Source organism: Solanum verrucosum, unplaced genomic scaffold (genome assembly GCF_900185275.1).
Source record: "Solanum verrucosum unplaced genomic scaffold, falcon-dt-bn FXZP01000306.1, whole genome shotgun sequence".
Lineage (NCBI taxonomy): Eukaryota > Viridiplantae > Streptophyta > Magnoliopsida > Solanales > Solanaceae > Solanum > Solanum verrucosum.
Window position 1 is genome coordinate 915,538 of NW_026020398.1, and position 27,537 is coordinate 943,074.

At 35.1% G+C, this 27,537-nt stretch overlaps 2 protein-coding genes across 2 annotated transcripts; both read right to left on the bottom strand.

Annotated features, from left to right (window-relative positions):
• Positions 1-1,318: 1,318 nt before the first annotated feature.
• On the bottom strand, positions 1,319-7,754 carry LOC125839655 (rRNA-processing protein EFG1). The gene is made up of 8 exons (XM_049518649.1): positions 7,498-7,754; positions 5,477-5,606; positions 5,254-5,381; positions 4,606-4,744; positions 3,811-3,919; positions 2,953-3,016; positions 2,582-2,863; positions 1,319-1,500 (listed from the first exon to the last, which is right to left on the bottom strand). The coding sequence occupies exons 1-8, from the start codon at positions 7,648-7,650 to the stop codon at positions 1,495-1,497; spliced, it is 1,011 nt and encodes a 336-aa protein (XP_049374606.1). The 5' UTR covers positions 7,651-7,754; the 3' UTR covers positions 1,319-1,494.
• Positions 7,755-8,963: 1,209 nt separating this feature from the next.
• On the bottom strand, positions 8,964-26,950 carry LOC125839509 (putative ion channel POLLUX-like 2). The gene is made up of 24 exons (XM_049518492.1): positions 26,771-26,950; positions 25,302-25,378; positions 24,970-25,088; positions 23,645-23,931; positions 23,080-23,151; positions 21,257-21,341; positions 21,042-21,140; positions 20,817-20,971; positions 20,633-20,737; positions 19,450-19,536; positions 18,422-18,506; positions 18,194-18,341; positions 17,471-17,547; positions 17,304-17,384; positions 16,202-16,393; positions 16,007-16,120; positions 13,316-13,408; positions 13,093-13,219; positions 12,948-13,024; positions 11,779-11,826; positions 11,593-11,662; positions 11,423-11,496; positions 9,346-9,456; positions 8,964-9,273 (listed from the first exon to the last, which is right to left on the bottom strand). The coding sequence occupies exons 1-24, from the start codon at positions 26,839-26,841 to the stop codon at positions 9,184-9,186; spliced, it is 2,544 nt and encodes an 847-aa protein (XP_049374449.1). The 5' UTR covers positions 26,842-26,950; the 3' UTR covers positions 8,964-9,183.
• Positions 26,951-27,537: the final 587 nt, after the last annotated feature.

Here is a 27,537-nt window from a genome sequence, read left to right on the forward strand (position 1 = left end):
AAAAGATATGAAATGATTCACTTGAATTAAGTTAGCCTGCAACTATTTCCAAGTTTAATTAGTATTTTGAATACATTTTGCATATTTTATTATATAAGAGATTAAGTTTTATACATCGCCATTATAACAAATATTTTATATTATCATATTAATTAAAAATAAGTATTTAATAAGTATTCACTTATAAGATGTATAGTAAAATTAAATTGATATTATAATATTTTATTTTATTTCGGTTTTCCACTTTGTATTCCGTATTTATATTGGAGCCCGACTATTTTGGATAGGTCCAAATCAAAGGAAAACACTTTCTATCAAGAATTATTTCATACACAAAGCTCAAACTCGAGACCTATAATAAAGGGAGGAACAACCTCATTGGTGAAGTTATAATATGGATGTCAGCACCGTGCACATAGAATGTAATTTTTATTTTCATTATAATAAGTGTAAAAACTATTTACAGAGCAAAAGCACCTTTTTAATTAAACCTTCATTACTTTAATTATGAGTCAGAGCTGCAGTAATATATTTTATGTTGTTTATAGACCAAAATTAATAATCAAAAGAACTTGGAATCCAATGTAGCATTAACTGGATCCTTGTGGACACCCAGAAATTGAAAAAGATATTTAAGAAAAAGGTGCAAGCAAAACAAAAGTTATTTAAAATGTTATCTTTTTTAAAAAAATTAATTTACTTTTTTCATTCTAAAATAAGTGTGGTTTTAACTATCAAAAAAAGAGTATCTCAAAATAAATGTCATTTTAAAAATTTACGAGAAAATTAGTATGTTTTTCAACTATACATTTATATTAACGAATTATTTCTTCTTAATAGGGCTTATTCTCAAGAAACATCTTATAAATATGATTAATTTAGTAAATTATAATTATATTTTTTACTTTTCTTAATGGGAGTGAAATGAGTTAAAAGTGACATATATTTTGAAATGCAGGGCGTGATATATTATAAATACATCATATTGTGCATGCCCATTACACAATTTTCTATATTAGTTTGAAATCAAACAAATAACTTGCAAGTAATTTTATTCTATAAATAGAAAGCCAATTCACTAGTTGAAGAATATATTAGTCTCTATATTTGTATTTGATATATTTACTTTATAATCTTTATCTTATAATACATAATGGGCACTCCAATAATGATGTCTCCAAATACACATTTTAATTTTGAGAAATAAAACTGATGTATTTGGAAATTGTGGTGTCTCAACAATAAATAAATATTCATTTGACCCCCTTTAGAGAAAATTGGGAGAGGCCTTTGTGTAACTTTGTAAGAGGTTGGTTGGATGGAGATTAAAGCAGTGATTACAATAGTAAAATGAAAACAAAATATCAAACAAATGTCATTCAAATATATGTAGCCTTACAACTTGCGATCTAATTCTTGCAATATTTAAGAGGCATTTCAATTGTCCTCACAACTCTGGTACAACAAATGTATTTGGAGCTATGGAAACTTGATTCAAGCCTGAGAAAATTGTAAACAAGGAACCTGTTAGTTATGACTATAAACCGAAACGTAAGTCAAAGGAGTGTTTAATATACAAGTCTTAAGGATTATGTATTTATACCGAAGGTGGTGAAGTTGTGTACAATAACATACCCAGTGTAATCCCACAAGTGTGGTCTGAGGAGGATAGGATGTACACAAAACTTACCCCTACACCTTTGTGAAGGTAGAAAGGTTGTTTCCTATAGACCTTTAGGTCGACAGAAAAGAAAAGAATTTGAAGCATTGTAGCAAGAAAATATGACAACAAAATAGATAAAACTTGGCTAATATGCACTTGATAAATTTCTATATATCTATCTTACACTTGTATGTAGAGCTAAACTCCAGAACAGACCAACCAAGTAACAGAAAAGAGCACCACAAACAGGCAACCTATTTTAAACCAGCCTATATTATCATCTGGTACTTCAACAATGAAAAGATGTATTTCACACATGAGGGAAATAAAACGAGGAAAAAAAATGCATTAGAATACAGATTCTTCCATTATATACTTCTTTAAAGTGTTAAGCTACAGATGGGACTTCTACAGTACTACTATCAGAGAAGAACATAGCCGGAAATAATGTATTCCTCAATAAACCGACACTTACATGTACAAAATGATAAAAACACCCTAGGAGCAGCATTATGAGCACCAACACAGAAAGAGGTAGACCTTTTATTCAAAGGTACGAGGACACAACAGCATGAGGCAAAATATACTTCAACATATTTTAAACTATGCAGTACATGCACTATATATGTATGAGTGGAAGTGTGGAACTGTAGATATTCCGGTTCTTCCCACTCCATGCCCAAATAAATGACTTTGTGTGTGTGCTCATGTTTTAGAATCTGACATAATTGAACTAGACTATTCTCAATTTTTTACAACAAGAATACTTTTTAACTTATTGTTTTGACTTTTTAGCCTCAAACTTTATGGGACATCTTCAGTATGTCAAGTGCCCAAAAGGCCAAAAGTGTGCTTGAAATTGAGTGTGCATAATAATGATCAGGAAGGAAAAGCTGCATTGCATTTAGAAGTAACAACCTGTTGTTTCTTCTTCTTCGGTCTCCTCTTTCTTCGGGGTTTTCGAGCATCAGAGTTGGAGCTGATATTTCCACTGTTGCCTGTGAGTGAATCTGCAGGTCTTCCTTTTCTGAAGGTAGATCTATTAATGCTATCTGATGTGTTGCTGGAGGTTGACATGTCACGGAAAGATGATTTCTTACTTGTAGATCCTCCAAACCGTGATTTTTTATTTGCTGAATGACTAAATGACTTGCTCGAAGGACGAGGTGGTGGCATTAGAGCACGGGCAGATATTTGCTTCTGCATACACCATTTCAAATGGTAAGAAACTACATTAATATTTAAATCCAAAGTCAATTTTCAGCAGCAAAAGTCCAATTGAAAGAGACCTGATTTTTTTCATCGCTGGACATGCTAGAAGCTGCTTTCCCAGATGCACTAGAAGCTTGTTCTCTGCAATAAAAGTATTTTTGTTTCGTTATAATGATCAACGAGAAAAGGGCTCACAAGATCGATCATTATGCGAGCACTAATCACCTTCTACAGACCCCAAAAGGAACTCCAATTTTTGTTAAAAAGTGGGAGGTGGACACTAACTGATCAGAGATTGAGGCATAGTGTTGTTTGTTTGGTCTAAGAAATGAAGAATCTAGAACAAAGAGTTCACAAGTGGACTCAACCTGAACCACGAGGGGCGTACTCTACTCCCTTTCATTGAGTTTTGGGAGGAGATTGTTTTTTGTGTCCCTACTTCATTCCATTGTGTTTTAAAAGAGGGTGGATACACCAGCTTCCAGTTGCAAATTAACTAGTACAAACTTCACTGCCAAGCTCATACTATGTTCTAAAATCTAACACCAACACATTAAACAACATCACGAGAAAATTATTGACCCTAGATATAATGTCATAATTCCCCTTGCACACATTATAAACTTCAGTCCATCTCCACAAAGGATACTTTTACTTGAGGCAGAACATTACTAAGTCCTGCAAGTGTGAAGTCAATAGTAATTACTCTCTCTATTTCAATTTGTGTCAAAATTTGTCCGGGCACGGAGTTTAAGAAAGTAAAGAAGACTTCTAAATTTGTAGTCTTAAACTAAACAAGTGTAAAATGCCCCAAAATGCACTTTGAATCATATGGTCGTAAATATGCCAGGATATTGGATTTAAGAGCCTACTAAATCTAAAAAAGACATTAGAAGAAAGTAAGACACATACGTTGAAAAAGGACAAATCAATACCTTGCACTTTTATCAGTCCACTCGTCATCAGCATCATCACTTGAGCTTCCACTTTCAAAGAAATCATCATCACTTAAATCAAGAAGCCCATCATCTTCGCTCCCTGTTTCTGTTAGTAAAGGCCCAAGTAGAGGGGTCAGTTCTGATTGATGCAAACAATGTTGCCAACACTAAATTTGAAATTGATAAGCACACAATTGAGAAGAGCAACTGAAGTTCTGTCTAATAATCCATCTAGTAAACCGACTGAAGTTCACAATGTTGGCGCTACTGGCACAAAGTCCACCTCCCACTCTCAGATCTGCTAAATCTTAAGCTCTTCTTAAAAGTAAGGCAATAAGGTTTCCACCTGTTGCTCCAAAAATTATGCTGACATATTTCTATGAAGCTTAACCGAGATCTCATTCAAAATTCATCATTCAGAAGCATATCAAATTTGAATACCTATTAAAAACTAACACTACATAACCATCAACCAAAACACACTTTTTTCAATAAAAAAGAATTTTTTTCCCTATACAAGTTAGTTAAGGCTCTTGCTCACATGTTTCATATAACTGATAGTCTTACAGATATTAAAATGAGAAAGCGATAAGATTCATTTAGTTATGACGAGGATATGAGGATTGATCACTTAGTAGCTAAGATAAGATAAAATCAGCTTAGACAGATATTTTGTTACGTAGTATTTTTTAGTTACAGATATTGACTGTACCAGATATTGCAATAAGCATCTGTAAAATGAAACGAACTCTATGAGGAGCTAGTCAAACTAAGGTAACAACAGCTTAGTACCTTCCAAATCTTTCCCACTTGCGGCAGCAGCAACTATATTGGCTTTGATTTGCTCCCGTAATTTACATCTTTTGTCAACAATATCTTGCTCGTCACCTCCCGAAAACAAGGATACATATTTCTCATTCTTGGGAAAGAACTGCAACCAAAATAGCACTTCGTTATCAGAGTAAGAAGACAAAAAATGACCAATTAAGTTTAAACTTGCACTAGCAAAGACGTCATAAGTTCTATTGTACTATATGAGAAACCATTTATAAAAGGTAGATTTCTGAGTTAACCATTACAGCAGGTGATCTCTGCATTAACAATTTTTTTACAGAACCCTAGACGACCACACATCTAGGCTAACTATTGCATCTTCATAAATATGTGAATGCCATTTTTGAGATGATAAGATGACCTAATGCTCGCACTAGCAAAAAACAAATGGCATCAATGATAATATTCATTAAAAAACACTCAACTTTATCCTTCTCATTAAACAATTTTCTTTGAAAGGAAAATGGACTAAACTCTAAATCTGGGACCCGAAAAAGTAAACAACTGTTTCAGTGAAAAGATTGATACTGTGAGAAACAGAGTCGAACTCAACCAGAGATGGAAATCAAAGAACATAAGAAACAGGTAAACTAATTAGAAGCTCACCCGAACATATTCAAGGTCCTCCTTCAATTTAGCAAGTTGTTCAGCAATTTCAGTTTCTTGGGCCTTACAAGATGAAGTGCGCTGCTGTTTCTCCAAACGTCTTATTCTTCTCTCTATTTTTCTTCTATCTGCCCATTAATTGAAGCTCGATGAATCAACTATCAACTAAAACGTAACGTGTGGAAGCATATCAAATCTAGAAAGCAGAGAAGAAGTTACTAACCAAAAAACTTAACCTTCCTGTTGCGAAGAAATATTTTGCGTTCTACAGCCAGACGATTCTGAAGCTCTTGCTGCTTTTTGAGTTCCTCCAACTTCTGTTTTTGAACTTCTCTAATTTCAGGAGGCAGATCCTGGAAAAATTATCCTGTTATTACGTTTTTCAACAATTGTGCAATCAAATCTTATAGCACCTCAGGGCTGACAGACTAAAAATGCTAAATGAACACGTTAGCTTCCTACATTAGCTGTATGTCACTTGATAGAGCTTGAAGTAGAGATGCTGATACCAAGCATAGAACTTTGCGTTAAATCTATTTCATGGCAAAACTACTTTTGAGTCTCAAGTCAGGACGCTTGTCTAGGAGTCTAAACTCAGATAACAAAATTCACAGGTAGATAGTTATGAATTTTAAGTGGAAAACGGACCCAGCAGCATGACATGTAGAATGTGAAAAAATAATCCATAACTATCCGACATAGAATTTCACAGGATGTTTTTATTCTATACAATTAGTGGGAATACCAACAGCATACCCAGTGTAGTCCCACAAGTGGGGTCTGGGGAGGGTAGGTAGAGAGGTTTTACAGATAGACCCTCGGCTCAAGTAAAAGCATGACAAAGCATACTAAAAAGGACCAGTAACTACAAGTCTACAACAAAATAATACGATAATTGAAGTACGAGAAACATTAAATAGTAACAGAAATGGAATAACATGAAACTACAAGAGTAATGCTACTACAACTACTAGTATGGAAGGTTCCATAATCTCCTATTTAAGGTCATGTCCCCAGTAAGCTAAAGCCACGTCATGTCATGTCTGTCAATCTGCCAATTAGTGGGAATACCATAATCATCAAATCAACGTTACACTTAATTTAACTAAAACTCAAATATAACTACTTGCCAATCATTCAATTAACTATAATCAATTAACTATGTCTCCACCCCAGATCCGTTGCCGCTATGAATCCACTACATCCATTCTGTTGTCTTATCTAACTATTGTCTAACTTATCTGATCTAATAAAATTGCTTGGTCAAAAAAGAAAAGATTTATCAAAAAAACTAGTTTGTTCCTTATTTCTGATAGAAGTCATCGTCAGATATGAGCATCAGTTATTGGGTGTGAAACTAGTTATTCCTACACTTGGTAGATTGTTCCAGTAAGCCACGGGCCCACGGCTAATAGCTACTCTTTCCTAGAAGATGCTAGGAAAACAATCAAACTGTAAATTAAAGCCAAAAACTAAGCATCCTAGTACTCCTATATGTTGTAGTTTCTTCAAATCTACAAGTTCCATTTGTCTCATATTTACAATTTCCATCCTTTTTTTATCAACACTTATTTCCAAAACACTTGTCACAATAGTCTGTTCACAATTTAAGCCAATAAATAAAAAATACGACAGATTAACAACATCAAAGTTGAGCAAAGACAACAATTTTAAACCACCCCATCGTGTGCTACTACTAGTTCAGTTAAGAGACACAAACACCACCCAGGATATATCAATTTTGCAAACAACTCTAATCAAACTTAAACCTACATTTTGCCAGCATCACAAACCATATTTGACAGGAAAAAACAAAAAAAGGGTATTTACCATATCACTCTTTGATAAACTTTACCATTTAAAAAAAATCACTCTTTTCATAAATTGTTCAAGTTTTTCAAAGAAATTAGCATTAACCAAACCCATTCATCACACTCTAGTATAGATACTCCTCTTACAATGCACCATTACTATTACAAAGTCAAAAAAAGTTGTTTTTTCTTCAACTAACAAACATTTTATACAGTTTTTACTCGTTTTTACTATATACCATACTTCCTAATGCCAAAATTTACTATTTGTTAAGATAAATTCATCTCCAAAGTGAGACCTAAGCTGAGATAGTTGAACCTCCAGTATTACACAACAAATATGAATATGAATATGAATGTATAATCGGAACCCTTCGTCTATATTAATTCCAACCAAAAAAGAAGAATTAAGGAGAGAGAAAAGGGTATGTACTTTACGGAGCATGCGTTCGACGGAACGAATTTGATTTTTGATTGAAACAGCCTTAGACTTAGACTTCTTCTCAACACCTAATGATTTGGGTCGCCGGTTTCTATTACTATTAGCTTCAGGGACTCTTCGTTTCCCATAACCTCCATGCGCCATTAGAGAAGGAGACAGAAAATACTGAAATGGAGCCAATTTCTAGTGCTGTGGAGCGGACATTGTGCGACTCCAATGGAGTTTTGTCAAGCTAGGTTTTTGCTGACTTGCCTTGTGGGGGGTGGGGTGGGGTGTTTTGAGTGGGGGTGGGATGGACATTTTCTCACCTTTCTTTTCGTAAGAGTTATTATTTCTATTAAATATATGAAAAAACAATTGAATATTTCATACATAAATTGTGAATAAAATTAATGTTAAAAATAGGCAAAAGTTTGAGGGAGGACTAAAAATACACCAACATTGTAAACACGAGGGACTATTACGACTTCATGTAAAAACTCAAAGATGACTTTGAGTTTTCAATTAAAGACAGGGACTATTTTGGATTTTTTCTCAGTTTTTAGTGGTATATGCACATAATTTAGTTTCGTATATGAACCACCGGTTCAAAACATTTCATGAAATTACGGTCTACAAAGATAAATGTGTGATATATTGCTTATCGAGGGGGAGTTTCAATTGAATTGAGTTTTTTTTTTGGTTTTTCACCCGGTGTCCGATATTCACATTGGAGCCCGACTAAATCCGAATACGCGCTGGGAAGTCCCACATTGGGTTCAATTGAATTGACTTATGAACTCTATTGGTGTAAGTCGTAATTGTGATATCCCAGCTGAGGCTAAGAAGTCCTACATCGACAAAAAGCACGAGAAATATTAGATTTATAAATAAGCACACCTAACAAACTAGTGACTCATTGTAAATCCAAGCGAACCTAAATCCAAAGCAGATAATATCACTAATGAGTGAGGCGTTAAACTAACCTTCATTTATAGTGGCCAAGCCGACGGAAGAGGTAGGGATCGAAGAACGAGTCAAGTCGTTAACCATTAAAATCGTACGTACGATCGAAACGAGATCATGGAGGTGCGGAAGTTACAACCATAAATGATTTGGCGCAGTGGAGTGATATTTATATTTTTACCTAATAGAGAAGAGTAGTTCTGAGTGTTACTTGCTTTAAGTGTTTTATGGACATAAACCATAATGTAATACTATTTCATAACATATTAATAAATTATTATACATTGGGAAATTTATTTATATTTGACACACAGAGTACAAGTTATCAAGAATGAGTCTTTCTTTGTACACTGAATATATATAATATATCATTTCTCTGTATCAAACACTTGCAAGATTTGGCTTGAACTTGAAACTCTTTGTAAAACCTCCTTTTGAGTTGATGGTTCAACTAACAAATGTGTTTCTCATTTCCCTCTTAACCAGTGGTGGAAGAAAAAGAAAAGAAAAAAAAAACACTATAGTTCAATCCAACGACGATTTTTTCTTTGCTTTATTTGTAACTTTGATGTATTTACAGTAACTTGCATCTCCTTATCATGTTTGCTCCTTGTTCTTTCTTCATCAGTTGTAAGAAGCCGAGAACTGAGACTGGCGATCCAACTTGGCATTCGTCGTAGTTGGTGTAATAAGAAGTAAGGTGCTACTTGTGTTATTTTGCTTGAACTGTGATCAAGGTTTATTTTCAAGTTCTGATATCACTATCAGCCTATCGCCATGTTCAAGAGAAAGGGGTTCTGATTTCGGGATTGGGTTGATGACCTGCAATGGGTGAGGCATTAGGTTGAGCTCTGATGTCCGTTCTATTTACAGAAGCAAATCGAGATTCTATACCTTCTTGTTGTTCTTCACATATCCGATAGCAACTTCTCTTCGTAAATGTGCTCTTTCAGAAAGTTCAGCAAATGAAGGTTTCTCACCTTCCTTCATGTAAAGCCCAATGTCCTGTAAGTGGAGGATGAAAAGAAAGTTACAACCAAGTCAAGAGCTCTAACAGTTTCTGTTTCATGTCACCATTTAATCTATGAGACTATGACAAACTCATGCTGTGTGGAACTGAGGATATTAAAAATGTAAGTAACGTCTCTTTCTACGTTCACTTGTAGCGTCCTTTAAAGGTCTTAGAAGGAGAATAATTCTCAAAGACATTCTTGTAACACCATTAGGAAGATGAAAGAAAGGGGAAAGGAAGTCAAAAAGTTATTTCTGGCAGCTAAGGTAGTAGAGAAGGAGAGGATCGACTGTCTCTTTCTTAATTTCATCAGTAAGGCATTTCTTGCTAGATTGGTAAGGTGTTTTATTTGTGTGTTTGCAACATCCAAAAAGAAATTCGACACTCTTCCACCTTGGAGCAAGCATCGTAAATTCGTAATTGTAGTGCTATAGAACAATCCATAGGAAGTGGAGCAACCTCTACGTATGGCCCATTCACCATCATTGGCGAGTCTGGTAAAACAAATAGGCACTATTCTTTCATCACTCTCAAGGAAAAAATAGTACATATGTTCAGTTGATGTTCTAAGGAATACACACATCATTCATTTCCCAAAGGTCAAAAGAGAGAAATGCTCATACATAAGCGAAAACTATATTTTTACATTGGCTATATTTTGTTGTCTTAGGACAAGGAAAAATTGGACCTAATGTAAGCTTTACTGACATGACTAGGTCTTATTCCAAACTACTTGATGTTGCCTCAATAAACTTTTTTCTTCTATTGTATTCGAAGTCTGCATGGAATGTAAGACGTTGTAGGTTTTAAAAGATGACTTCCCTCCATGTGATTTTAAATTTACCTCGTTCGCTTTTAACACTTGCAATGATCATGATTCATGATTCATAGCAATCGAAGGGTAGGACATGGCTAAACTATCTTAATCTTACATGAGTGCACATCCATATTAAGATTCATATTTCTGGGGCAGTCATCTTGTGAATATGTAACCTTACAGACCCAACATTTACTCTCATATAACATTGCTGGTTATACAACAATACACTACTTGTATTTCACTTTGGCAGGTGTCCTTTTGCTCAACACTCCCGTAGCATTTCTCCATTTCTACTATTCTATTCAAATTCTATCTTTTACATTTTCATCTAACATATCATTCTCGGGAAACATTGAGCCTTCATAATTGAATTGTCTACATTAAGCACCACAATCCCATCTAATCTCTCATCAGATTTACTCTTCTTAATGCTAACTCCCAGAGCACAGTCTATTTTACTTCTATTTATCATAAAACTCTCACTCTCTAGAATGATTGTTCATAAGTCGAGCTTTTAGTTGACATCTTGTTAGTTTCATCAATTGACACAATATCCAATGCATATAGCATACACAATAGGACCTACACATGGGTATTATTAAATATCTCATCTATAACTAGGGTAAACAAGTACGCGCTCAATGCAAAAACTCCTTTATATTACCGATTACTGTTCTCACACTTGTCACAACTCGTTCTGTCGTTCATACATTTATATATCAAATATTCACACCTTTTGGCAAATGAAGCATAGATCAATTAAATAACCAACAAGCATGCCTGTTAAGTGCACCATTGACACAAGCACGAGTTGGTTTACATGCACCATTACAGGAAAGTGGAAACACATGCCAATTCCTTCATGAACTAGATCAGACGCAGAGAGGTGAAGCTTATATAAAGGTTTAATTTATTTTTTTTGATGACAAGGGAAACCCGCAGCCGCTACCCTTTAGGTGTGCACAGGGTAAAACCCCCGCTCCTATGCAATAGCTCGCAAACCACATAGGAGAGGTAACCCAAGCTTATATAAAGGTTTAATACATGAGGTTCAAGATAATTAACAATAATCTTATTTTAGAAGCCAACTTTCTTTGTCCATTTTCACACCTGCTATATTTAAAAAGGCAAATTATTACCTTAACGTATATTTCATCTCCATCGACATTCAAAATATCTTTCCAAACCTCATTCAATTCACTATTTTCTGCAACTGTGACGAAAACAAAACAAAAAAACACAATTCAGGAATCACTTCAAACCACACTGAGAAAAATCCATTTGGCCTTTGTAAGGAAATATTTGAAACCTTGAGCAGTCACAAGACTCATTACTTCCTCTGAAGCAATGTAAGTGAGGGAAGGCCTGATTCTTGTAATCTGGAGAGCAGAACATAAACACATGCCATCAAAACTCCACAACTCGAGAAAAACAAAGACATGACTTACACAATCATTTAAATTAACCAAGAACAGTCTTTGTTAGAAACAAATACCTGTTTACCCAATTTGGAATCCACAATCTCTGCAACAAGATTTTGTACCTGCAATTTGATCATTGATTCCGCAAAGCAGAATATCGAACCAATCAGTAGAGTTATTGACAATTTCCCAAGGAAAAAAAGATACAGGAATAGTGATGAAATAAGAATGTTTTCTCCAAACATCAGGATACCCTGATCAGAAGATTTGAGCAGCACCCAAACCATTACATAGTAGCATTCAAGTTTTTTATGTGCTTTCTCAGGTCATAGATGCAAGCACAGGCAACAACAGCAATATTGTAAAGCCTACATAAGAGATTGTTACTTTATCAAAGAAGGTTGGTAGATACATATATGATGTTGAAGGTTACAACTTACAACATGCATCTTGAAATCACTAAGGCGGTACAGATTCTATGATGCAAGTAAATGAAATTGTTTTGTTTGGGTTTCAAGTTACCACCAACGAAGTGAAAAAACAAAAACTCTGAGTAAATCTTCTAGAGTGCACCTTTTCATTTTAGGATAAAAGTGAATATAAAAAAGTATAGATTGGCACAGTAGCTATCTAAATTAGTTGCTGTTCTTATTTCCAAAGAAGGTAGGAAGCCTAGGAGCGACGGTAAAGTTGTCTCCATGTGACCTGGCCACGGGTTCGAACAATGGAATCAACCACTGATGTTTGCATCAAGGTAGGTTGCCTAGATCACACTACCTTGAGGTGCACGGATCCTCCATGAATGCAGGATATGCTTTGCACCAGATTGGTCTTTTCTTCTCCTTATTTTCAAAGAAGGCATAGTTTTACATACCTAATTGTTTGCGACTGCACTATGGGATACAAAAATTTAGTACAGGGTAAGAAAAGGAGTTAAACCGTGGTTTCAACCCCCCCATCCCAGTACCACACGAATAAAGTACTAATTATGAAGTAGAAAGAAAACCAGCACATATATGTGGTCAAAACTGCCAATATATCATGTTCTAGTATTCCTAAACCCCGTTGTTCATGCATGTCCAAAATCTCCCATCAATCTCTCTGCATAATTAGATGCACTTGAAACTTGTTTCTGATTTGTAGAAGGAATAGAGGGAGGGCATCCAACATACCAAAGAACTAAATAAAGAACAATGAAGTAGGAAATTAGATTTGTGAAGGCAGAAATATTTTGAACAAATACCTTCACGCCAAGCTTGTTGCAGATGTTTTCAGCAAGGAGGAGAGAATATACAGATTGCTTGTCTGCCTTCGATGCATCTGGAGAAATGAGATACAAATTTAAACATGCGTCTATATCCCATATAAGATAACACCATTTTTGCTACCTCCAAGTAACCATTCTCTATCAGATATTACGACAATGGAGAATGGAAATTCTTCGCCTTGTTTAAATGATTTTTGAATGTTTGCAATGGTGTCCGTCAGCATGTCATAGTCCATTGGGCTTCCAATCTGTAAAATATTATGAATATGGACAGATTAAGATGGACAGTTCCAAATCTAATCCAGGTAATCAACATAAGATAATGAGTCAGAACTCAGAAATACCCTATGAGAGACTCGAACATTTTTTAGCTTTCCCTGGCCAGCAAGTCGGCTAGCCGTATGTCTATCATTCATTGGGACATCTGATAACACCTCCTACAAGTTTATGGGATGCAAAACAAAAGGATACATAAGAAGACTTAGTCTAGTAGTAAGCAATTCTACAATCACTCAGTCATAAATTGTAAAGAGATGGTGATAAATTCAGATGCTAATCTATAACTGCTCTGTGTTTTAGAAGTAAGACATTTTCTTAAGACTGGTAACATGTTAGTATATTCAAAAAACACTAAGGCAGTGCAAAGCCATATTTACAAAGAATCCAAAAGCCCTGCTAAGCACAAAATAAAATTTACATAGAACCTATCAATGAGATTCTAGTTGTGGACAGTTTCTGGATGGAGTTTGCTCTTTAGTTATAGACTAGATAGTGTAACAGAGTAACTCCTTTTATTCCTAGTAATTTTTGTCAGCATCTTCTTGACACCTTTTAATGGAACTCTACTCACTTCATCAAAAAAAAAAATAATAAGAAGGGTGTGTTGAGAATGTAATTAAGTAAATAAAACGTGTGCTCTCTAGCTATTTAAGCTTTAGGATTAGATGGCCGCACACTTCAACAACTATAACAATTTCATTTTTCTAAGGATCCTAGGGTAGGATATCTACATCATACCTCTTAGGGTGCGGTCCCCTTCCCCTTCCCCTGCTATTGCGAGATGCTTTGTGCACCATGCTACCCTGCCCTAAGGATTCTAATCATTCTGATATTACCATCAAAAATAGCTTATACAACTAAAGTTATCAGAATTTTTCATCCAGCCACCTAAACTATGCTCTTGCCTATTGAACACCTGACAATTGCTCAAACTGCATCATTAGACAGGTTGCTGAAACAGTCAAGAAAATAAAGTGTGAAGTTCACACATTAGAAACATGGCAAAGAACCTAATGAGAAAAGACATGTAGCTCTTCATCCCAAATAATTTAAGAAAAGGAAGAGAGGTTTTTTCTTCTCTACTCTCCCCTTCCAACTCACTCTCTTCAGCTCCATTGATTTCTCCCTACAATGCCATTGATTCCATGGCCCAAACTCCCCAATTTCTTCTCCCTTTCCAACCCTCTCTCCCTTCGCTGATATATTTTTGCATAATCTTCACACTCTTTGGTGTCTATCCAGAAAATTCCTTTCCTCTCTCCTTATTCTAGAAATCATTGTTTTATTTTCAACCATGGTGGAAGAAGAGGTCGCCCCTCATCAGCTCTATACCCAAGTCCAAAGCTTCCCACTTCAATATCTCCGACCAAGATGAAGTAAAGTCTCGTTCGACGAGGCCGAATCAACTTTTCATTCACCAGCCAACATCCTGATCAACTCTGCCAGTGTGCTTGATAGGAAATACCCCTTCATCCTAAACAAAACTAGAGAGACTTTCCACAGACATTCGAAGTAAAGTGGATGGTGGGTTCATATGCTGCAAAGAAGGTGCTAACAGAATTTAATGTGGCGGAAGCTGTCCATTCTCCAGAGAAAACTTGGACAGTAGAACTAATAGTTGGATATAGAATTCAAGGATGGCAGATTGTTGGAGAGCTTAGAGAGAGGGATCCATGGGGTCGATGAGGTGTTGGGTCACTGTTTACATATTTGTTTCCCAAGAGAAGCTAGAGGAGAAGAAAGCTGGTGGCAGCAAGGTCGTCTGTGGTCTGTAATGGTAGTGGTGAGGTGTTGGTTTTTGTTTCATGGGACAACAGGTGGCTGTGGTGGTTTGTTGGTGGAGATTTAAGGAGAAAACTGTTGGAGGATGGGTCTTGCTTTGAGATGAGAGATGAGAAAAGAATTAGATGAGGAGGAAAATAATCCACGGCAGCTCATTTTCAATGCATTCACGTGCTTAATGTATGTGATATCCATACTATGTACCATGTTAGCCACATGCATCTAATAGGCATGTTTGAGCATAGATCAAGTGTTCAACAGGTTGTTGGCTTAGTTCAGGTGGCTACGTGAAAAATTTGGACAGATTTAAGTATGTATTAGGACTTTGATACTCTTAAAAGTACTTAACCGACAAGAATATTCTACATTTTGCCAATTCTCTTGATTTTGAAGAGACATTTCACTATCAGCCAAAGATCCACATGAATAAATTAATAGCATCTTTTCATCAGGAAGAAATCAAATCAACTATTTTCAATGAACTAGAAACTTTTAAGAACAATATTTCACACTTAAAATCAATTGGAAGGTAGCATAATCTGTTAACATTAGATAACCTTAAATGAAAGAAACCTCCTCTGGATTATCTTCCTGAAATGTGATCCATAAATCACCTCTCTTCATACTACGGCAGTGTTGTCAAATAATTCATGTAAAAAGCGATATGGTGTAGAAGGGCTGACAGAATCATGTTGTTTTTTGTGTCAATCCCTTGTGTCTACTTGGAAAGAAAAAAAATCCAAAGCAACCCACAACTTTAGAACCAAGCGTTTCAGTTGCATTTTACATTGTACCCTTTTTGAGTTTGACAACTTGATTTTTCCTTGTCATGAATCTCAGAAATACTAACAGATGTCATGCTGAATCAAGAAAAATGTGTTACCCCATAACAAATTGAGAAGTTAAACATCCAATTATCTCCGCCTATAGTGTAGAGGTTAGAGATGGAGGTCTTCCAGAAGAGTATGACTTACCAGTGTGCTGCCAGGTCCCAGATAATTATCATATTCTTCAATCATTTCCACAATATCAGCCCGCCATCCCAGCATTAATATGCATTCTTTAGGTCCCGGACACCAATCAGATGCCTGAATTTAGATACTTACAGAGTTAGCTAAAATACTCAGCAACGAAGGTGGCAGGTGCAAAGCATTTCTAATATGTTATACCTTAGACCCTGATTTTGTTCGTTTCACTATATTCTCAAGACGTGCTTTGGTTATCTCCAACGTATTACTTCTGAATTGTCCATTCTTTTCTACAGTGTGAGAATCATTTATGGCATTGTCACTTTGATCAGAAATATTTGAGTATGCCAGCTGCGGCCTTTTTTTACCATGAACAGGTCCAATAAACAAAACCTGTATGATTCAAAGTGAAAGAATCAGCATGCAAGTAAACAAAATTAGGGGACTATAGCAAAAAAAGTATTTGAACTTCATACATTTTTCAGAACTTTCTGATGAGAACATACACAACATTGTATGATCGAGTCAATTATAAAACAAAGTGCGGTACATAAAATTCCTGCTCTTGGCGCTAAAATGGTGACACTGCAACTACTATCATATGCTCAACTCTCTGATCTCCACACCGTAACCGAAAGATAGTAATCATTGGAGCCAGAAAGGAGGGGTGGATGTCCCATGGAATGATCTAGTGCTGTAACACTTTTTACCCCTTATAAATGTTTTTGATCCTTTACCTAAAACTGATGATTTCATTAAGACCGAAGTAAAAGGTATAACAAGCCACTGATTATTATTATTCTCTCTCATTCATACATGATCTAGGATAGATGAAGAGGTCCACAGGAAGACCAAACGCAAGGCATTATTGGCAGAAACGAATCCACTTCACATCCAAACTGATAAATCATCAAAAGCTTAAAACTGTAGAAATATACACTTCAATGGCAATAATGAAAGCAACAAATACCTGTCTAAGGATTCATCTCACCTAGTTCCATCACCTAGTTAATATTCCTTTCTTCTACTTGAGAATAATGTACGATGGCTTATAACAGATGTACAGTTTACAAATCAATATAAGCATACAATATCTTTAAAGGACTGATGCAGAATAATTAGATCAGTATAAAAGCAGTGTACTGTGTGTATCACTATACTTTCACAAACTAGGTCCCCCAAAGGAAGTTAGTGTATAAATTTTCGTTTCTCCACAGTGATGGTCCAAGTTAATTTAACATCTACAGCTGGATTATTTTATTCATATGGGTGACACAACTGCAATATTTAATGTTGAACATACTTTATCAGTTTCTTCCAAAACTTCTTCATCCCTTGGATGGAAATTTATCTTCCCTTGTCGGTAGAGACCGCAAACAACAGCCTGAAAGAAAAGCAGAATTGAATGACTTCAAGATCTACAAATTTAATGAAATCAATAGTTAAAACCATTCTAGTCAAATAGACTACCTCTTGGAAGCCACGTCTTAATTGCTTATATTTTAATCCTGCCAGGTGAGAGAAACTGCAAAGATTGAATACGTTCTCTGCCAGATGAAACCATGCTCTTCTTAGAAAAAAGTGTCCAATCATGAAACAAATTTATGTACAGTTGTGATAATTTCACTGTCAGGATATTGCAAGATGTATGACATAATTTTATGCAAAAAAGCAACATAATATATGAAGCAAAAACTTCAACGACCAGACACTTCAGACTTGAAATGTTATCCCACAATTAAGGACAGAACAGAGTTCCGGTTCACTGAGAACTTTGAGAAACTTAAGAAGACATTAGTGCTTTGAATTAAGCGCAGAATGTCCAAAGTTCAAGGTTGTGGACCACAGAATTCAAAATGTCTTAAAGAACTTAGCTCTTTACCAGACAGAACAAAAGACGCTATCAAACTGAAGTTGATTTTAGCACAAATGGCTACAGGTAGATGAAGTAAAAGAAGCTACCTAGCCATCATAACCTAACAAGCTGCATGATATTTTACTCAGGTTTACCACTCCACCAGTGGATGATCCACTTTTCGACAAAAATTAAATGCATTTGAGACCGCTGTCAGAATGCAGCACTTAAAACAATGGAAGACAATGAGATACCTGCCAAATCTTCCTTTTCAGATTATGCATTCAATAAAATAACTCATGAAACAAAAATGATTTAACTGAGAAACAGGATATTACTTCGATAATTGAGCAAGTGTTTGTATATTTTAATGAGTCCCTTTTGGCGAGAACATTGAACAAACAACTTTGATGCGACATTCTGAACAGGCTCCACTCTCAATCCTGAAATTGACTTTAAGAGTTCACATGTGTTGGAGCTCGAAACCTGAAAGAACTCTGGGAAGGAGTCAGTAACTTATAAATGATGATTCAAAACGTTTAAAGTACTCTTCCAAAGAAACATACCTCAACTATGGTGGGGACAGAGATCATTTCTGGAAGGGGTTGAAGGGCTAGTACTGAGAGAAATACATCTGTGTCGACCTCATACCTAATTAATTCAAGAACGTCGTAAATAAGAAACTAAGAAGAAAGCACAAACACAAAATTCAAATTGAACATAAACTGCCATTAATTTAAAATTAGGGAAGTGTAGACATCAAAAGACTCGGGGAACCGTGCATGAAACTACTCCCAATAACCAGAGACCCAATCACATACATGTCCCCTGGCGTCAGGGGATAAGGCCTTTCATAAGGTCTAGACTTAAGCACTGAAGTTGCAGATAACATATTGAGTTTCTGTGGCATAGTTTAGTGTGTTGTATTATTTCCACATATTCTGTCTATGGCTTACAAGTTACAAGGACTCTTTTTCAGAGATCATTTTCAGAATCATATTGCATACTGATTCAATCAATATAGAACATAACTGAGAACAACTAACCACGCTGAAACTTTAAGCTGTAAGTTTAACTTTTTTGAAAACACGAGAATTATTTAAATTACATACAGTAAATGCTTCAGTGACCTTATAATCCAATTATAACATATAATTTAGGATAAAAGAATATGATTAACCTCTTCAAGTGATTATTATACTTTACCCAGCTGCTAATGTTGTAAATCACTCTTCATTATTTTAAATATTGATGAATTTGATACTAAGTTTGTTTGTTATTTTCCAAATATTGAACCAAATCTAGGAAAAACTATCAAAACTCAAGAATATAATTTCCTGAAGTCCATGATGTCAATAGAATTTTTTAAGTTGGGGAGAGTGGTGCTTCCATGTCTATGTGAGGATAAATTAATCATAGAAGTGATAGTATGTGAGGATAAATTAATCATAGAAGTGATAGTAGTATTTAGAAAGCTCAACTAGAAACTGTCTTCTATCCCTTTGACCACTTACCATTTGAAGAGAACTAAAGAACAAGAAAATTGATATTGAAAACAGTTTGTAATGTGCCCAAGGTAAAACAAATCACCTACCTATTTCCCTTCGCTGGAAGTATAACAATGGCACGTGCCTTATTGGCTGCCGCTCTTTCAAATGATTTTGTCATACTTAAACTGCAACTGTTAGAGAAAATGTATGAAATATTAGATTAAAGGTAACTGAAATTATAGCAACTTCAATTTGATCATACAATAGCTCAGGAAATATGGACAGACTAAGGCCTAAGAATCCGAGGCCTAAGTCGACTTATGTGATCTTGCACAGCACAACAAAACCCTCTTGGAAATCCAAACTACAATCACTTGATGTTTTGACCATTAGCAACATATACAAGTTAGAGGAATTTTAACTGCCTCCCCCTCTTCAAAGTGAGGGAGATAGATGCATACACCATGCTCTGGAGTAAGACTGGACCAGCATCCCCTATGGAAATATGTATCTCAGCCACCCATATCAGGCTTGAATTTGATAATTAACAGGACTAGAGTAATAAAACATGATATTGTTCAATGCTAATCATGAAATCAAGTTTTGGGAGTATTGACTGCTTTTTATGAAAAAGTCAATCTTATTCATTGGAAGTGGGAAAAAAACAGTTAAGCTTTTGGATGAGTTGTAGGTTAATATTCAATAAGGTTTCAAAGTATTCAAAGAACCTCAATTAAGTAGCCACCCATAATCAAATACAGTGATTTGCTTAGCTCATGGGAAAAGAACCCATATAAGAGAGAGTAACTTCAAAATCTAATAAGATTAAATAAACAAGTGGTGACCCTCTCTAAACAGTATAAGTTTTAAGAGAATGCAGCGAAATTTATAACATCATTTACAAAAGAGCGCATTTTACAAAGAGGGCACCAAGCAAAAACATGTATTCCATCTAAGCAGTTCAACAAATTGGAGATTTGGAACAGCAAATGTAGCACTTCAATTCCTTGAAAAAGTAAGGATTTACAGCTGTAGCACATACAGCTTTGTTCAAGGAAGTATCTTCAATGATATTCCCCTTATTCTCTTTCCTACCTGGAGCTGGACATTTTTCTTATTATAGAGAACATACGCAAAGGTAATCTATATAATTAATGGAGTAGCTTTACTAGGCACAGGTGATCTATATAACTAATGAAGTAGCTTTACTAGGACTTGTTTGATCTTCTATAGAGATTCCCAGACCTCTGCAACCTTACATATTTTTCTTTGTGAAGTGAGACTAACCTTTTAGTAAAGACATCAATGTGATTGAGATCTTTGGTGATGTTGTCGGATATTTTGTCCATTTGCTTTCGTGGAAGATCAGATAGCAGAAGAATTCTCTGCCGCCTGCAAACAGGTAACTCCACTTGTAATATTGGCAGCACAATGCATATTTTGTAAGGTGAACTGTAAGCAATGATATTACCTAGCAGTGGCAGTACCTAAGCGAACCGCAAATTCATGGTACTTATTTAGCTGCTTTAGTATAAAGTTCAGATGACTGTTAACTCCACAAATTATAATATGATCAGTCTCCAACACTTGCATTTGTGCCCCTTCTCTGAGTCTTTGCATATTATTCTGTCAAAGTGCTTGTCAGGGGACTGCCTGCTGATATTAAGCTTGAATGTAGCATTTTTCAAGAGCTTACCCTAAACTGCTCAGTCATGGTGCTCAATAGGCGAGAATAAAACAGTATGCCCCATATGGCAAGGATGAATCCTATTACACGTTCAACTCTTGTTCTTTGCTGCAGTCAAATGCAAGTCCTTTTAGTAATGATAATTGATATGATCTAAATATTGCTAATCAGTAAGAAGATTACATTTTATCAACAAAATCAAATGTGATAAAGATAAACCACACTTTCAGGTGAGTAGATGATGAACAGAGGCATGCCCAGGCCTCCCATAAGCAGTCCTCCAAAGAGTAAGCATTACCCCTGCGTTTTCTTCATGATGAAAAATATCCATATCAGCAAACAATAATGTGGATAGGAAAACAGCTGGAGAAGAAAATTGAAATATGAATAACTTCTCATATAAGGCTTCAACAAAATTCACTATCAGAAACAATATGAGACGCGATAATATAGTGACACACACAATGAAAGCAAGTGATAAAACTATTCGATGGATAAAAATTAAGATCATAGCCAAAAATGTTTACTTTAAATCTGAAAGCAACTAAACCACCAAATTTTTGCCAAATTTCATAAAAGGGAAAGTGAAAAATTGAAGAAGATTCCTAATACACAGCACTTTCAGCAATAGGAAAAAAAAAGGGAAAGAAAAAAAGGAGAGGGAAAGCAAGGAAAATAAGATCACAAGAGAAGTAACATGACTGACAGGAGCATAGCATAACTGAAACCAAATAAACATGCAGGTTGCTTTATCATGGGTTAAAACCACGTTGGAACTTGAAATAAACTTAAGCTTGGCTTCTATGTTGCTCGGACTTAGGTACATGTATCTGATGAGGGTGCGGATCTAAAGGTCGGATTCTTCATCATATAAATTTAGTATTCAAGGTTATGGATCCGAGTAGGCGAGTACGGATACGGGTTCTGGGATACGGCCAATAAATGTACATTACAACCTATACAGTATATATCTTGATTAGTTATAAATTATTGAACTAAAACTAATAAAACTTCATTGTTTATAAAGACAAATATTTTATTCTTATCTCGCGTAATTAGAAAAGCATTCTCATACTTTATATAACGCTCTCTCTATATATATATGACATAAACCCAAAAATCAAACCATATACCCAATCAATTTATACTTCTCCATCATAGAATGTGGTTAAAGTACCCGAGATAAGTTGACCAAATCTGGTATAGATCTCATATCCACACCCATGTCGTGTGGACAGGGTGCGGCAGGAATTTTGAAGAGTCCACTGAACATAGCTAATCTTTGTACCTATGGTGCAATTAAAATCCAGATAGTATTTATTTATTCAACAACGTAAAGAACTTTCAACTTTCTTAAAGTGGTCATTATTAGTTGATAGTAGCTAACTGAGAGTATACAGGATACGTTTCGCCCTTAGCTGATAGAATATATGGCTTGTTTTGTTAGACATGCATGTTAGCGTGTATTTATACCCAAAAACATCAATATTCTGTGATTCTTCAAGTTAAAAATGGTTGCAGCCAGCTCTGCACCTTGATTATTGCAGACCTAAAACTAACAATAGAAGTGTTTGCTCAGTAGCAGTTCACTTTTTAGCTAATGTGCTTCACCCAATTCAACATGGTATCAAAGCAAGAAGAGGTCATAGTTCAACTTTCAGTTCCATCCATCAACAAAAATATCTGTGTGTGCTTGCCCAAGGAATCATGCCTACTTGTGCGGACCCGAAATAAATAAATAAAATATACCCTATCTACCAGATTAAACTATTAGCTGAGGTGGTTACGCAATTCAATATAGATAACTAGTTCTTCAGCACCTGAAAAACTAATGACCTCTATAATAGGTATTGCGGTAACAAAGGCAGGAGAAATTTACAATATGCTTCTGCTAAAGAATGAGCTTCAAGAAGATCTTTGGATGTTAATACAAGGGGGGATTACTCATCATTTGTAACGAGAAATCAAATCTACTTTTAGTTTTATACATTTGTATACAACATTAGCACAAATAAGTATACTGAATATCATGTCTGGAAGAGTTTACCTGAATTTATAGAACAGAAAACCACCAATCATCACAAATGAGAAGCATGATACCAAAAGCACAACAAAAAACCTGCACAAAATGGAATAGATGATTCACATCTCTCAGGAAAAAGCCAAATAAGGCCTAGTACTGTATTTTTATGAATGCGCTACAAAGAACTGACATCTGCACATATATTTTCCTATCTCTTCATACATTATAATCTTAAACTAGTTACAAAGATGGTAAGCATGTACAAAGAATACAACTGGAAGTGCATTAATGCACCTGAAATGAGAGAAGATAGTAAGTTTAGATGACTGACATAAAACCCTACTAGTACAAGCCCATGAATACTTGAAAAGTTATAAGCATTATGATTCAGGTCCAGAACAAATTAAAGAAGTAACGAGTAGGAGTTTCCTGATTCAAGCCACCTATATTTAATTTCTACAAAGCAAACTTTTATTCTCTCTCTAGCATGTTCCATGATGTCATTTCTGCACCCATCACTGAGCTAAGTCATTGAGAAAGAAAAATAGAAAGGTAACATACTACAAAGGAAGTATAATTGGCTACTTACATGGCAACATTTTTCTCTAGTTGTATGTTGAACAAATATATTAACCGTGATAAACTCCATTTGATGTCTTTCAGTGAAGGAAAGGACACATCCAACTGAAGTGGTATTGGTTTATTCACGGGCTTAGAAAGACAAGCAAAAGGTAAACTTTGAGCCCCTGATGTTTGAGTCACAAAGAAGGATAACTCTCGGATCATCCCCATCTTCTTACCAATTAGATTTAGAAGTTTCAATTTATACATGAAATAAGATGCGAACGAAGCTATTACAATTTTAGCTGGGAAGTCCTGCACATGTAGACATTCTCATTAGTAAATATTTACATGATATAATTGATCTACCTTTGAGAGTTCTCAATAAAAATTTTGACATTGCAGAAATTGGTTTATAGAAGAACTGGCACAAAGTTGGTCAGAAAATTGCATCTCAACAGGATACAGAATGGAAAAATTCCTTGGTATAATGGAAGTGGAATCAGCTGAAACATTGGAAGTACAGAGGTAGTTGTATAATCCCAATGGCTCCAATATGGAGCAGAAGTTTACATTATCAAGAACCAACCTCACAACTTGATATTCAGCTTTTCCTCATCAGACTTTTAAAATATTACATTAAACAACAACTAAGCCTCAGTCCCAAACAAGTCAGGGTTGGCTAAAATATTATATTAAACAACTGAAGAATTTGTAACCTACATAAGTTTTTTCGAGACAAAGATGGCACATCTAGAAGTTAAGATTTTCCAATTACTGGGTGCAGTATCATATTTACAGAACTAACATACAAATAGTTACTTCATTAAAAAAATGGAGTTTTCCCTGTACTATGATGGAAGTTCTTTAAAAATCCATACAGATACTAGTTTCCTCTAGATCTCTGAAGGAGCTCAACTTCAGATTCAAGGTGAAAACTGAATCAGAGGCATATCATGAAATTCTAAGAAGGGTCCAAGAAAAATAAGTATGACTAAGTTTTTTGTGGACAACCATCAAATTCAGTTGCTTATCTCTTGATTATTGTTAAGACCAACTTCCAAAACTTAGGGGGAAATTCTATAATGCTGAGAGATGTTATTTTTCCTTCAGTAAACAATTCAGTAGCAGGAGCAAAAGCAACAAACTTGAGAGAAATATGATATGGCCCTGCGCAAACCACTGAATTCTTTTTCTTGATAAGTAGCAGAACCATTAAATTATATCATACACGGCCGAAAGTACCACGGCATTAAATCTAAAGAATAAAAAATATTATGTATTATAGAATCCTTAAAATATTCTGTTTTAAACTGAAACTAATGTACAGTTAGTGCCAAGAGGCATTGGAACCTGAGAAATATTCTTCAAATAAATCTTCAACGGCTGATGATTCCGATTTTCCCTGATATTCATGTTTCCTAGGGAACGTAACTGTCTGCATGTCTTCTGTTGAATGCTTGGCAGGTTTCCTAGTTGAAAAGAGTAACAACCATTACTAGGATGCAGTTCCGAAAAGGGGAGGAGGATAGGAGCTCAATGGACCACCATCCCAGTACATCAAGGTTCTTAAAGAATAAAGACATAATGATGAATTCTCAGTTTTCATGACCGTCAGCTGCATTGGAGCTTATTTTTGGCATAAATACTCATAAGCATAGAAAATAAACTATCTAGTTACTCACCTTTACTTTTGGCCAACCAGTCATTCATGTAAAAAGTAGAAGCATGGTTTCTCCGACAGGGAAAAGCCAATGCCTTCCTGGAAATTGAAACAGCTTTAGTTAAAACAATGCGCAAAAAGGATAGGTTCTATATCACGTGAATATTTTTTGGCTGTAGCTGCAAGGCTTAGCAGCCTTATGCACAAATATCTGAGTTATGCATTCACTTAAGCATTCCCCGATTTAATACAACCAGCCATAATCACATACTATTTGGGAATAAAGAAACTTCCAACAGTCATGAGACCAAGATCCAGTATTTGTAGACACCCGTAATCTGGATTATAACAGAGATAGATTGGGACATTCTGGACAATGAAAATAAAGAACAGCTTTGTTCAATTTTAAATACACAGAATATTGGGAATAAAGAGACTTCCAACGGTCAACCTTTTGCACAGAACAAATCAAGTATTGCAGCTGTTTCTTCCACCTTAGAACACAGTTCATCTATTTCAAGGAATATAATCGGCGGACTATGTCTTGAGATTTGGAAGTGGTATTCTATTTTGAAGACAGCAAGATATGCAACTAACTGAAATGGAGGATTGTCCAACACTAACTGCTCTGTTTACAGGAGTTGGTATAAATGCACATTGCAATATGCCTTGGCTATATCTGTAAAGATGGACGAAACTGCAGAGCCAAAGTGGTTAAGTGATGCAAGATATTTGCAGGATTTCCAGTTAATCCCATACCACTACTCCTAACATTATGACTTTCTTATTCCAGGACTGGAAAATCCTCTGTCTATTAGCATAACCTACCAGCAGTTAGATTAGCACTCTCTCCCCAATCAATCCGGTTGTAAGATAGCTGACTTAGTTTGATCCTATCCGAATGATGATGAATTACATCTATTTTAATATAATATTCAATTCGAAAATCTCAGATTTGCGCAAAATCCATTATCTTCATTCAATCTTTACAGTTCATTAACTTCTTTTTATTGCATGTCATCACAAGTATATGTACTATCATATATTTGATTAAAGTAGTCAACTTCAGCATATAAACTTGTGTATTTTTTTTTTACAATAAGATTTATGCAATTAGAACTTCCGAAAATACACATAGATGCAATCCAAGCTTACAATACTCAACACACCCAAGAGCACAAAACTTTCAAATGTCTAGCATTTCCATAGATTTTGCTGATTAGCCATGAAACTTGGTTAGATTTTGAAAATTTATCTTCAAAACATCTTCAAATTCCCAAAAACCGGACTGCACTCAGTTTTTGAGTGAAATTTCACTTCCACTCACAAAAGTTCAATTTTTTCCAAAAATGCTTGTCCACCCACCAACAACTTCGAAAACTCAATTTTTCAAGTTTAACTTCAAAACTATTTCAAACAGAAAAGCTTATATTCATACTAACCACACAATACAAAATTTATTCATGAGAAACATAATAGAAACAAACAAACCTCTTAGAAGGAGAAATCTGATAAATTCTTGGATTTAGTATTGGAAGTGATGGGCAATGCAATTGAAGCATATTTCTGTAACCCCTTTTCTTCCCTCAAGATTATGTAAATACCCTTTGAAGAATTGCAGAGAAAGAAGAGATTAAATACATTGTTTTCGACGAAAAAATTTCAAGATTCTAATATAAGAAATGCACGCTACGAATATAATTATGGAATGTGAAAAAAAAGATGTTGGCAAGGGAGTAATATTTTTCTATTAATTTGAGAGATGGTTGAAAACCATGAAGGTTCGAGTACACTTCAACTAATTTCACAGTATATTACAATTTTGTCAAATATTTTTTGTTTTGCTCAGATTTAAACCTAATATCTCATCGCAATGAAACCACACCCTTGATGCAATTTTAATGAGTCACTTTGACATTTGCACGGCTTTTAAATTATTACTTATTTTTTATCATAATATTTGTATTTTTGATGTGGAAAAATAATTTTAAAAGAATAAACATAAGAATAAAATACTTGAAGGAATCGAATCGACAAAAAGTTATTAATTTATCGGTAATGGGTTATTGATTTAGCGGTTTTGTTAATATTTTAATTATTTTTATTATCAAAATAATGGTTTTTAATAGTTTGAGATTTTTTCTTAGTAAGTTAACCGATAATCGGATAGCGGGGTATAAAGTCCTTGACTTAGGTCGTAGTGTCATACTTTTATTTCTGGTTGTGTCAAACTCTTAGTTATTCTACAATAGGATGGT